Source organism: Saccopteryx leptura, chromosome 4 (genome assembly GCF_036850995.1).
Source record: "Saccopteryx leptura isolate mSacLep1 chromosome 4, mSacLep1_pri_phased_curated, whole genome shotgun sequence".
Classification (NCBI taxonomy): Eukaryota; Metazoa; Chordata; class Mammalia; order Chiroptera; family Emballonuridae; genus Saccopteryx; species Saccopteryx leptura.
The window spans coordinates 6,945,867-6,959,694 of record NC_089506.1 but is presented as its reverse complement, the minus strand read 5'-3'; the positions used below and the strand labels follow the sequence as shown (position 1 = coordinate 6,959,694).

At 43.5% G+C, this 13,828-nt stretch overlaps 1 protein-coding gene across 2 annotated transcripts in view; it reads left to right on the top strand.

The window, feature by feature from the left end:
• The window catches only part of ASB5 (ankyrin repeat and SOCS box containing 5), a 46,774-nt gene that overhangs the window by 18,736 nt on the left and 14,210 nt on the right, over window positions 1-13,828 (top strand). Inside the window, exon 1 of one of the 2 annotated variants that reach the window (XM_066380113.1) lies at window positions 9,431-9,567. The exons of the other annotated variant lie outside the window; for it this stretch is intronic. Within the exon in view, the coding sequence (XP_066236210.1) occupies window positions 9,444-9,567 (124 nt within the window). The 5' untranslated portion in view covers window positions 9,431-9,443. Of the gene's footprint in view, window positions 1-9,430; window positions 9,568-13,828 lie in introns of those variants that run through there. 2 annotated transcript variants of the gene reach the window in all.

The following is a 13,828-nucleotide window of genomic DNA, read 5'->3' as shown; positions in this document are numbered from 1 at the left end:
TTGGAACTGAGTTCTTGAACGGTGCTAGTCCATTTTTACTGATGGATAGCCAGTGTACTCACCACCATTTATTGGCAAGTCAGCCATGCAGTCTCTATCCTACAGTCACTGCGGGCATAAGCATAGGGACTCTTCATGCGTGGGTCTTCGTTCTATTTCTACAGACCTAACCACATTTTATTTGTTGGTTTCTATAGCTTTAGAATATGTCTCCATGCCTGGTAAAGAAGCCTTCCCACTCTGTTCCATTTTCTCAGTAGTTTTGGCTATTTCTATTGTTGGTACCTTGAAATCCATAAATGAATTTTAGAAGTAACATTCGTGGTTCACAGAACACCTGTTGGGTTTTGAAAGTCACTTAACCTGTTATGTAATCACTTATTTGAGGAAGAAATTCCTCTTTGTAATACTTGGCATTCCAATGAAAAAACACATTGTTTTCTAATTACATAGGTTTTCTTTGCTCTATCTCGTAATGTCTTATGATTATCCCCTGGGGAAGACCTATGTATTTTTTGAATTTATTCCTAAGTATTGAATTGTTTTATGCTATTGTACTAGTATCTCATTAATTTTTTTCATTTTCTATATGTATGTTTTAGGCATCGAGAAATACAATTAATTTTTGTATATTGTTTTTATACCAAGCAAACTTGTTAAACTCTCTTACTAATTCTAATAAGAATCTGTGGGTTCTGTGGGGTGTTTTTAGGTAGAAAATTCTATGAATTGTGACTATGACCGTTTTGTTTATTCCTTTCTAATCGCGACACTATTTTTATTTCTCTTTCCTTTATGGATTAAAATCTTCAGCACAATTTTAAACAGAGCACAGATAATGAGAATCCATTTTTGGTTTTCAGTTCAAAGGGAAAGTTTTCCACATTTTGCCATTAACTATAATGTTTCCCAATGGTTTTTGTTACTTTTTGTAGACGATCTTCCACATTTTCAAGGAAGTTCCTTATTATTCTTGTCATGTCAGCTGACTTTTGTTTGGTTTTTGTCCAACAACTTAACACTTTTACCTGTACATACATGTGGGTGGACCCCTCGTCGCTGAGGAAGAACTTGCTTCTGCAAATGCATCTTTATTTTTTCGCATTCCTCATGCCATCACTCGGGTAGCTACGTTCAGCCTCGGTATCTGGAAGATGGTCCACGGTGCCCACACTCACCAAATAAGCGTCTGCCCTTGGCATGGGCTGGTTTAAGCTTTGTGGTCTCTCAGGGCCCATTCGCACCGCACCTCTTTGACATGTGTACTGAACATTTCTGACAGACGATCTGGAAAGGTCATTCTTACATTGAGTTTTTTCATCGAACGTTTTAAAAGCTTTTCTCAGAAATATCTGATTTAACAACATCCTTCTTTTCTACCTAATATATCCTGGCCCACTAGTTGTCTTCATAGGGTCTGTAAAAGGCTTCACCTTTGCTTAGTTTATACCAAGATTACTATTTGAGAAGTGTGTGTGTGTGTGTGTGTGTGTGTGTGTGTGTGTTGTGTGTGATTACATTTGCATCATTTACAAAAGGTGCCTTGTTGCTTCCTGGTAAGGAACTGAGGAATGGTTAGGCGATCTGCAAGCTCCCGAGAAGCCCGGGCCAGAGGACGGATTATAAGGAGGGTGGTGGCTGAGGTGAGGCCTAGGTCACCTTACTGAGGTGACGCCCTACAGTGTGGTGATTCTCACTTGGTGGCAGGATAAAACAGATTTGTCAGGGAGATGTCCAGAGTTGGAGGAAGGCTCTCTACACTGGATGGGAGGTCCCGTTTCTAAAGAGCGGTTGCAGATTCGGTCACAGGTCGTACGTAGAGCGATCAGTGCGGGTCGTGAGGAGCAGCTTTTGTATTTTGTGCCATCGACATACGAGGTGTGGGTGCAGACGTGGTTCGTGCGCGATGCCTGCTCGACAGTGAATTTGTGTGTGGCGCGTGAGGCACGTGTCACCCCGAATTTATACTTGAAAGATGTCACTTATAGAGGCAAGATTATGGCTATACTTTTATTTTAGCTCTCATTAATGTTGGATCTGCATAAAATTTTAGGCGCAGTGTTTAAAAATAAATACATTATTTTAACTTTCAGAGAAGAAGAGGGAAGATGGAGTTTAAAAAGGAATCAACTCTCACTCATGAATATAGATGCAAAAACCTTAAATAAAATATCAGCAAGCCAAATCTAGCATGAATAATTTGCTTTCTAAGAAATCTGGTATGATAAAGTTTCCTATGTTAAACAAAATAAATTGAGCAGAAAGATAAGATCCTAGTAGGTGATCCCACCTTGCTTCTGCAGAGGCACACAACAAGGAAGCTTGCAAAGGTTGCCTTGGAGATGATTTTGAAGCAAGTCCCAGACATATCACTTAATTAATAAAGGGAGAACGGGTGGGCAGACGGCCAGAGCGGATGCACGGAGAACAGTTCGTAACGGTCACAGCAGAGTAACGAGTAGCAGCTCGGTCTGAACCTCTGACTCAAGGCTGATGGCATTGGAAATCAATGAACTTGGACATAATCCAGAGAAATTCGGGAGGAAAAGTAGGCGTGACGAAGCAACAGATTGAATCAAGTGTACTTTCTCATCAACATATGAAAGCCCCGGGGTAATGACAGTTGAATTTATCAAGGGATTTTCAGTGTAAGACAAAGGTATTATTACTCATTTAAGGATGGTCATCAGTTCTTTCTTAAACTGGCATTTACCTAGCCAAAAATCTGAGGTAAAATATTCACCTTGGGTTGAATTTGATTCAATCAGCAAACCTCACTTGGGGACTGTCCCAATCTGCCTTCATCGCCACCGACAAACTCTTCCGGAAAGTAGGGACTGTCACTGTGAATATTTGAGTGAATTTGTGCTTCCAATCACTTGGGAATCTGTGGGGTCTTCCCTTATTTATTTATTTTTTATTTTTCATGTTTAAGTATTTCCTACATTCTGGCTTTTACAGGAAAATAGTTGGTCTACTACATATGGTATCAACCAGCATTTCTTTCTTTGCAACCAGTAGACTCACCGGGACACAGAGGATTAGTGTGTTATGAGTCCGTAACTCCTCTTACCTGTCTTTTCTATCCCTTCGTTTTCATGGGTTGCTTCTGTCCGGGTGTCTGTTGCTTTTTCGGTTGCAAAGTAGCAAAGTTACAAGATACCAAGAGCTGTTTTATATACACCATCGTCACTGAGCAACTTATGAATCATGAAAATGTGCGGGGTTTATCAGTAACTGAAGTGCTTGAGAGCTGTGGGTTTTTCATCTGCTTTCCCAAAGTCACAAGTTTAGCATTTGGCTGACCTAGAATACAGACCCTGCTTTGGTAGTTTCCTGCCAGAGGTAAGGCTCTTAATTACTACTGTCTATTGGAGAGAGTGTCATTACTGAGATACGAGAAATCAAATGTAGATAAATTGCTAAAGCAAGTAGAATTGATATTAAAAGGCCACATCGATGAGAGTTTAACATATTTAATTTCTACATGTTGAGTTTAAAAAACAATGTTAGGATTTTTAAAATAAGTTATATAATTTCTTCTAAATACATGTTTAGCAGAAGTCTAGAGGAATGTCCAACCTTGTTTCCAAAACCAGAATTGACCTCCTTGGTTAGACCTTCCTTACTTCTTCTTCTTTCACAATGATACCTCCCCCATCAGTTTCACAGTTGACGCCCCCGCCAAATAATTTCAAAGAGACCCTGGTAAAAAATAATGGCCACAGTCCAAATCTTTTCTTGCCTACCTTTCCCAGAAAATTCCTTTGGGCTTCGTAAAGATCTTCGCAGTGGAGATGCGCTGTCTGTGGTGAGGTCACGGCGTCTGCTGCGTGTCACGGGTCACTGCTTACAAGGGGTTAAACTTCAGTGGAAAGGACATGCGACCCAGGTATTCGGTGGACATCTCCATCTCTAGCAGTGAAAGGACAGCCGCTGTAACCTGGCGATAGGAATTTCTGAGTTGGTCACGACGGTAGGAACTTTTGTTTCCCAGATGTACGAAGGTTCCGTAGACAGTGGGGAAGGTCTATGTGATTCTGAAACGCCCGTCTGGAGGCCGAGGTCCAAGCAGGCAGCAGCCCTTCTCCTTTCTGTGGCCGAGGACGTATCGCCTGGCACCTGATCCGTATTCAATAAGTCAATGAACCACATCCCACCGCCTCATTCTTCCATTACACAACTACAAATCAAACACTAGACCTTAGAGAGTTCATGCTAGTCTCTCATGATTTTAAGCTCTGAGGTATTTAGAGTTAAAATTGTATTTTATTAGTTTCTTTCTCCATAGAAGGGATTAGTGTTTGTGTCCCTTAAAAAAATCACTTAAGTCATTTGGTATAGTTTAAATTATTCCAAATTTAAGGATATCTCTTATTTTCACCACATTAAAGGAAATATTTTAAACATTTTGAGACTATTTTAGCTCCCAACATTAACCGACATTTGTATACGGTAGAAATCACCTTTGAGATACAGCTACGAGCAAACGACTTTGCATTGTGGAGTTTCCACATCGGGAAGAGGTGCGTCTCCCCCGGACAGAACCCCTTCACCGCTTTGTTTCGGTATCTACAATAAAGATACATTGCGCAGGAATACAATCCTGCTATTTCAAACTAGAGATTATGCTTATAGTTTACTAATCATACCCCCCAAAAGTTGGTAAAATTGAAGAGACCGTCGTAGTAACATTGACTCTCAAGGCCTCGCGTACACAAACCAATTAAACATCCTTCACTGCAGTGTTTAGGCACTGACGTTAGAGGTGTGGTTTTGTAATGATCCCGAATGTTATTTTCTCTAGCTGTCTCTTTTTCAGACCCCTGTGGCTTTTCCTAACCATTCAGTTCCCATTCAGAGAGGAGCCATCAGGGACCACAAGATGTCACTGTAGGTTTCCCGGTAACCTTTGTGTATGACGTGAGTGACCCCTGAAACCGGGTAACTGTTAGCTAACAATCCCTCCATTTCCCCAAGAGCCTTCAGCCAGGCTGGCCCTCAGACCTCAGCTGCCTCTTCTCCCATCACTAGGCCAACAGCTCTTGGTACTCATGTTTAAATAAAATAGAATCAAGAATAAAATGGAACAAGAATGGGGCTCAGAGATTATTCTTAAAGAATTCTATATGCACGTGGCTTTGTAACAAAAAAAGAAAACCTCACAGCAAGGCTGACGCCAAGCACCGAACAATGGCCTGTTCCCCATGCGCCTTTGCAGCGGTGGGAATTTATCACCAACAGGTAAAAGGAATCTCTGTGATGATTTACGGTGAAGACTTTATCTTGTATCTTTGTGATGATTTACGGTGAAGAGTGAGGTCTTGATAATGACAGACAATAAACATTTGGGGGGAGGGCTGATAATCTTATATTTGTTAAAAGGTGTTTTAGAAAATGCAGAGGTTACGGACTTTTGCTTCAAGATAATGGATTTGAGAACTATATGAATTTAGGTACAATTAGAGAAAGCAGTTTCTGAACTGAGCGTCCTTTTAGAAAGTAACAGTGTCCTCCCTGTATTTGCTGATACATTGGAACTACAGTTGTCGTGTGATGGTGACGTTGTAGCAATGATTACAAAGAGTCTTCATCTTTTAGAACCCATGCTGAAATACTTATGGGTGAAATTATATAATGAGATTAGCTTTAAAATAATCCTAGGAATGGGGATGGAGAGGGGAGAGGGTGTTGTGGATGAAACAGGACTAGCCATGAGTTGATACTGTTAAACTGGGTGCTGAATAGCTTCTGTGTTTGAAACACCCCACTGTTTGAGAGGGGGTGAAATGGCCGCCCCGGATCCAAGCAGGGGTCTGTGCATCTTGATTTGTTTCTGTCAGTGGGTGAACTCTATGATCTAAGTCCCCAGACTCAGGAATATACCCTCAAAAGCTTTATCTGTGGGTTACTCATTCTTTAGTGTAGCCAAACAGTAGCTTTTAGAAGCAACGAGCTCCTGAAGTTTGTGACTGGTTGTGTGAACTAAAAAGATAAGAAAAGTTCACATTGAACATTGTGTCCCAAATTTACCTTTGAAAACTGTAGATGGTGATTGTCCCAACTTACTAGTTTTTCAGAAATTCTTGGAAAAGTCTATTCACTCCTAACCATGCAATTGCATGATTATGAAGACTTTCACCATAATTCCTCTTAGATTTCAACTTTCTGTTTTGAAATATATAAAATAATCAGAGCCCTGGCCGGTTAGAGCATCATCCCAAAACAAGGTTGTGATTTGCGAGTTCGATCCCATCAGAGCACATATGGAAAGCAATCAATGAATGCACAACTAAATTAACAAGTGAACGCTCATTCTCTCTCTCTCTTTCCCTTCCTCCCTGTCTCTCTAAAATCAATTAATTAAAAATTAACAAGTGAATGCTTCTCATTCTCTCTCTCTCTTTCCCTTCCTCCCTGTCTCTCTAAAATCAATTAATTAAAAATAAACAACTATTAGGATTTCTTTCCTGTAAAGAAGAGCCTCCATCTCTCAGATGATTTCATGGTTTTTGTGAACATGTCTGCAGTCTTTCTCACCAGGGTTTGGTAATGAGACAAACACAAGGCCTGAGTTTTCAGGCACGTTGTCTCATTTCCCATATTCTTCTTATGAAGGTTCACATTTTTATTTTGGCCTTTGCAGGTAGTAATAGTATGCCTTCTCTGATCTACGAAATTTCTCGGGTTTTTTCTCTAATACGATAGTTCAGAGTCCATTATCTTCTGTGGAATATAATGTTTATTATTTTCTTTATTTTATCAAACACTGGTTTGCTATAAAATGTCTGCCTACTCCAGTGATAGTCTGCAGTTTATCCAGCCCACTTTTGTATTGACATTAAGGAAGATGCTAGATTCCTCCATATTCGTATTTGGAGATTTCCCATTGATCTATAGGATCATAGACACTCAGCGTTGAAATGATTGTGTCCCACGCGCATTCATGTCCTTGTGCTTTCTTTTATAGAACCATGCAGTTGCACATACTCATTTGATTTCATCTTTAGTTCCCTATTTTTGTCTAGTAAATTAATTATCACTGTATCGCCCTTCAATGCTATGGAGTTCCTTTTAAAAATTACTTTGGTTTTTGATGCATCTAGAACTTTTGAGGGAAGTACTTAGCTCCTTGGTCTACCCGATTATTGAAGTAAATGAGGACCCGTGTTCTGCAGGACCAGCAGAGCACGCCTCTCACTGCACGGGAAATGGCTACCCTCCTTCTCTGCCCAGGACTACAGAAAGCCCTCTTGAAGTATTCTTGGGATTTCCACATTCCTTAAACTAACAATGTTTTTAATGCCCACCATTTAAGAAGTGCCACGGTAGACCCATGAAATCACAGACACCTTGCACTTGGTCCCTGCAATCCGAGTGCACAGCCTAGTGGAGGAGGCAGACACAGAAACAGATCATTGTACGCCGGGTGTCCAAAATTGTTTTTAGGTCAAAACCGCCTCAACTTTTATAATAAAATGCCCCCTATTTATTTTACTATAACAAAATAAAAGTGCAAAGCTAAAAAGTCAAAAGCTTATCATTGAAATTGCTTTTACAAACAACAATTAGCATTTATTTCACCTTTCCCCCCAATACACACGCTCCCTTCCTTGTGAGGAGAGTGTAGTCAATAATACTGTGATAGGTTTGCACGCAGACAAACGGGTCCTAGCATTAGTGGGCTGATCACACCGTAAGGTATAGAAAGGTTGAATCACTCTATTGTACACCAGAAGCTAATATAATATTGTACACCGACTCTACTTAAATTTAAAAAATTAAATAAAAATTAGCATGTACTTTTTCTGTGTGGCTTGTATATAGATCATCACACTCCCTAGTGGCCACCAAGGTGGTGGTGGGGCAAAGAGCCAGTAGTGCATGACCACAGGCACATGTGAACACGCTGGTCAGAACAGGTCCCTTTGCTGGCCACACGTCAGCCGTTACTACCTTCCCCTGGGCTGGTGCCCCGCCCCCCTGCAAACAGCCTGGGCTGAGTGAGCTCTTTTACCGGGAACACCGGGCTTCCTCAGTGGTCACGGTGGTAACCACCGTAGCCTGCCTAAAGTCCCTCGGCCACCTCGCCCTTCATATGTTAGCCTTTGACTCTGAAACATAGCACGTTAGAGCCAGAAAAGAGGGATCTTACGCCGCGCTCCTCATTTTATAGAAAAGGAAACTGAGCTATGATTTAGCTCTTTGCCCGGGGTCGCATAGTTTGTGCAATTAGAACTTCACTCAAGATAAGGAAAAGATAGTCTTGGTATCTTAGGGATAACTCGGAGGTCAGTATTGGCCATCTACGATGGCAGGAAGTGTGTGGGCAATAATTCCACTCATGAGACGCTGTTCCTTCCACTTGTTCTCTGAAAGCAATACCCCAATACATTTTTTTCAGTATATATTAACAGAGGGTAGAGTCTCAAAAATTGTGATAAAAAAAATTAGGGTGAGTAATAAACTCGGTGAGCACTCTTCATCAAGGCAGGGCTCCGTATGTGAATAGCATGTAAGGCAGGGCTCCGTATGTGAATAGCATGTACTGGGACCGCCAGCTCAGTTGAGCCCGCAAGCCCTGCCGTGCTCCACTCGGTCATGCACAGGGAAGCTGGCTCCAGTCCCCGAGCCAGCCAAGCATACCAGGCACAGGTCCGGCTTTCCTCTCTGCTCCCCAGCGACGCTTTCCTCTGCCTTTTAAGGTGGAAACTCTCAGCTGCACTTAAATTGACTGCTGACGTCTTTGGGTCTAGAAATGACCTCCCGAAAACAAAAAACAAAAACAAAAACAAAACCACACATAATTGTGACCTGTGCCTATATGAAAAAAGAAGAAGAAAGAAAAAACAGACTGCTGTGATTTTGCATGGAAGCCAAGGCTAAACTTAGAGACTTACACGGTGAAATCCTGAGCCAGCTGCCGCCTGGCCCTAATGCGCGGACACGCCCTATCCCCCAGGACCGAGGAGAAAGGCTGACTGGTCTCACTCAGATCCCTTCTGGCCTTCCTGGCTGCGAAATTCTTTCTGGAGCGGTTTCCAACAGGCAGTTGGATATGGGGTTGATTTGTAAATAATTCATAGGCTTCACGTTTCTGTTCTGTTCTGTTCAACCAAGGAAAGCAAGTTGATACATTTTTTTTAATCACATGTGTATCATGCAAATAGTTAAAACTTCTGGCTGCAACTGAGTCTCCACTTTAAAAATAGAACACGCCGCTGCCTCTCTACCCCCCTCCCCCCCCCCCCCCCACCGCACCTACCCACCCGCCGCAAGTGTTTGTGAGTGGAGCTCCAGGTGGGGGCCCTTCTGCAGTTAGCCTCTGTGCAAGCCCGGAGGGCGGGAGAAGGGAGTTCGCGCCCCGCCGCTGGGATTCCTTGCGGCCAGGGCGTCGGCCCCTGTGCCATGTGGCGGGTGCAGACAGACACGTCAGACACACTATGCCCGCAGATAGTGCTGTGGAAAGGACCCGCAGTAAGCAGACCCCCTCGCAAAGAAGGCTAGCCAGGATAGAAGAAGGTTCTTCTAAAGGAAACGCTAGCTGGGGTATTCTGACCAGTCAAGGTTAGTAGAGCAGCCGTTGCAAGTCTGTTGGCTCCTGAAATAAACTCTACTGACCTGTGCTTGGCAAATATCATACTAACTTTAGACCCGGGGAGGGGGAGGGCGCTTTCGAGAAGGTCGATTCATTCGGCCCAGGACCGCCCCGCGTTTCCCCCCCGGGTGGGATGGCAAGCGCACGTGTGTGCTCTGGGACCGCGCGGCACACGCGGAGCCCCGGGGCTGCTCACCTCCCGGTTCCGCAGGCGTCTCTAGGTGGTATGGGGACGGGCAACCATGTTGTTCGGCAGGAAAAGACTCTCTACAGACAATTAAGAATGGAAACTTGGAATCATTTCAATTGGACCGGAACGAACAAGAATGAATAGAACAACTTATTTTTGAAGTGCTCTGCTGCAAACTTATTAATTTTTCATAAGAGAACAATATGAAAGCTATAAAGGAGAGTGGGTGAGTATCAAAGAGGAGCCAGGTGAGGACATTAATTTTAGAAAGAAGAATCTAAGTAGTTATTTTAGCAGAACACCGATATGGTTGATGAAAGATTCGGAGGTTGGAGATGAAGACTCGGGGTAAAAATGACCTCCTCCCGCCGAAACTGCCAAAGCTGTATTTACTCTGGAATGCTTGGAGTCGGAAGAATATTATTTATGGATTAACATACAATTTTAAAATGTAGAAAGCACCTCCTTAAATAGGATAAAAGGCTACCATGTCTCTAAAAGATGGAGGAAGCAACTTGGTTCTTTTGCCTCATCCCAAATTACTTTTCCTTTGAATTACTGTTTAACAATGTAATGATCAGTACAGGTTAAGAACACATTAGCATGGATACAAAGTGGTGAACTACAAAGAAGACAATTTAGAAACTCAACAGGTGTTTATTGAGCATTTACTATGTGCTGGGCACCAGGCTGGATGCTGGGTGTTAAACAGTAACACCTCGTCTCAAGGCCCTTGGAGCCCAGGAGGAATGCCGCAATCAAATCGTGCAGAATAGAGACCTTTCTGTCCTTCCTTGGATGGAGAGCAAATTACCTACACATGCACGTGACCACAGGGGGGCGCCACCTAACAGAGTCGGATGAGGTGATAATTTAAATATCAGCAAATTTATTCACCTAGCTGAGTCTCACGTATCTTCAATGAAGAGAGATGCCAGAGGATGTCGACAATAAGCTATACTATCATTTTAAAATCCTGATTTTGTATGAAGAAAATACAATTTCAAACAATCTTCTTTGATATAGTTTAAATATATAGAAATTATTAAAAGAGAAAAATGGCCCATGCTCTGATTAAAAAACAAACAAAAAAATACAAAAAGAAAGAAAAAAGCTTAACAAACTTTCATTAAATTTAGTTTCAAAATTTTCCAGTACTTTTAACAAGACTGTAAATAGGCCAAGTCTTTTTTTTTTCTTTTTTTACAGAAACAGAGAGAGAGTCAGAGAGAGGGAGAGATAGGGACAGACAGACAGGAACAGAGAGAGATGAGAAGCATTAATCATCAGTTTTTCCTTGCAACACCTTAGTTGTTCATTGATTGTTTTCCCAAATGTGCCTTGACCATGGCCCTTCAGCAGACTGAGTAACCCCTTGGTCAAGCCAGTGACCTTGGGTCCAAGCTGGTGAGCCTTGCTCAAACTAGATGAGCCCGCGCTAAGCTTGCAACCTCGGGGTCTCAAACCTAGGTCTTCCGCATCCCAGTCCGACACTCTATCCACTGTGCCACCGCGTGGTCAGGCAGGTCAAGTCTTGACAGAGGCAATTTGATGACATATTTCAACATTTTAAGAATTCACACTAAACAGGTAATTAGACGCATTCACTAAAGTAAGAAATGATGCTTACTCCCTAAAACTGAAAGCTACCTCAACATCATTGAATGGTGCATTAAGTAAATCAACAATGGTAAACCTATAAAAAGAAATACACATTATATAGTAGTCATTTAAAATGCAGAATTGCATTTTGTGACACGGGACAACGACCCTCTGAAATCCATCAGTGGAAACGAGTAGGTGAAAGGCAGTCTGAACTGTAGTCTGCGTCTTAGGTAAGCTGACTCGGAGCAGCAGGGAGGACTTGCTCAGGGAAGGAGTGTCCTGGTGGAGGGTGCGGTCAGCGAGGAAGGGTCCTGTCTCAAAAGGCCCACCTGCAGAGCAAGCAGAGGGTCTGTGGGGTGTGAGGAAAGGCTAAGAGGTCCGGTGCCGGAGCCTGGGCCACGGAAGGATGGGGGTTGGAGCCTGAGATCAGGAAGAGACCCCTATGGACCACGACAAGGTGAGAAGGGGGCCCACTGGATTCTTTCTAACACTAAAAGGATCATTCTGGCTCCTGAGTGCGGGGGCACTGATGGAAAGTCACGGGTGTCAACACACAGACCAGTCAGGGGGCCTTGGCGATGTCAGGTGAGGGTCACGGTGGCGTGGGCGAAGGTAGGCACAGAGGACGTCGGGAGATGATCGTCAAGGTCTGGACTGCATGTGATTCGGAAGTTCACCGGGGTGGAGGAACCCAGGAAACGGGGTCACACAGCAGCTCCTGGGTGAGTGGGGGTGCCCCGTGCCCACAAGAGGGAGACTTGGGAGGGCCGAACTAGAGGTCAGTTTCGGACCTGTGAAGTTGAATTTCCTGTTTCTCTATGGAAACACAAGTTCATCGCTGGAAACACAAGTCTGGAGTTCAGGGGAGAGAGCTGGTCTGGAGTACACATTTGGGGTGATCAACGTGTGCATAATATTTACTTCTGTCAATGGGACGAGGAGGGGTCCGTCCGAGCATCAGTGCAGGTAGATGCAAGGGCTGAATTCGCGAGTTGTGGACTCATGAAAAACAAAAGACGAAACGGGGTATCTGGTCAGTAACAGGGGCACCTGAAATCAGTAATACATGCGGCGTGTCCTTGGAAATGGCTGTGCTTTCATTTAAGACCGTATTATCGGTGCCAGGTGGCAGAATGTACGGCCACACTGTGTAAAGCCACGGAGAAGCAGAAAGGAAGGGCTGGTGCTGAGAGACAGATGGTGCGTTCGCTTTCAGAAAGGTGTTGAGATGCCAGTAAAACATCTGGGTGAATGTCTAGACGTCAGTGTTCAGGTGCGGCGCTAAAATCGGTGAGAGGCCAGAGAAGAGCTCTAGGCTGGAAAGCTTATCCGTATGGATGCGATCACTGTCCCTAAGTTTTGGCCACTCCCGTGCTGTTTGTGTCTCCTACGGACACACAGGTGAGAGGAAGGAGATGTGCTAAGGTCTCATGATCTTGAGTAAGTTAGGTCAATCCATCTCCTGTTGGGAGGATGTAGTCAAAGCCTCAGACAGACATATGGAAGCGATGGATTAAAATGGGAGGCGGACAGCAAGGTCACACCTCAAATGTGTTTGGGAGGATGTTAACTCCTTCACACGCCCCGTAGCCCTAGTCTGTGGGTAGAATTGTCTTCCCTTTACAATGGAGAGAACAGCCTCAAAGGTTAATAACTCCCACAAATCCCACACTCACATCTGTGCTGGAATTAGAACTCAGGTCTATCTGACGATGGCCAGCGAGCTCTGTCCACAGCGCCAAAAATCAGTAAGTAATGAGTCGTCTCGCCCAAGAGCAGCACTGTTGTTGGGAAACTGTCTTAAAAACTCTCTTTCTCTTGATTTTAGAAAACCACTACCTGTTGAAAATGGAGTTTTTTTTTCTTGAGATAAACCACACAGTTCTTTCACTTACGTGTGTATGGTTCCCATTTGGTCTCATACGCTATCTTTTTATAAAATAATAAAGGGCTCTAGACTGTGAACAAGACATCCATTAGAGTAACTTGCATGTTCATGCAATTCGGTATATGTACTTGCGGTTCTCGAGGTACAGAAACATCTAGCGCAGGGGTCCCCAAACTACGGCCCGTGGGCCACATGCGGCCCCCTGAGGCCATTTATCCGGCCCCCACCGCACTTCTGGAAGGGGCACCTGTTTCATTGGTGGTCAGTGAGAGGAGCATAGTTCCCATTGAAATACTGGTCAGTTTATTGATTTAAATTTACTTGTTCTTTATTTTAAATATTGTATTTGTTCCCGTTTTGTTTTTTTTACTTAAAAATAAGATATGTGCAGTGTGCATAGGGATTTGTTCATAGTTTTTTTTTATACTCCGGCCCTCCAACGGTCTGAGGGAGAGTGAACTGGCCCCCTGTGTAAAAAGTTTGGGGACCCCTGATCTAGCAGTTTCGGATCTGGCGAGCAGGATGCCGAGGGAATCGTCAGGTTGAT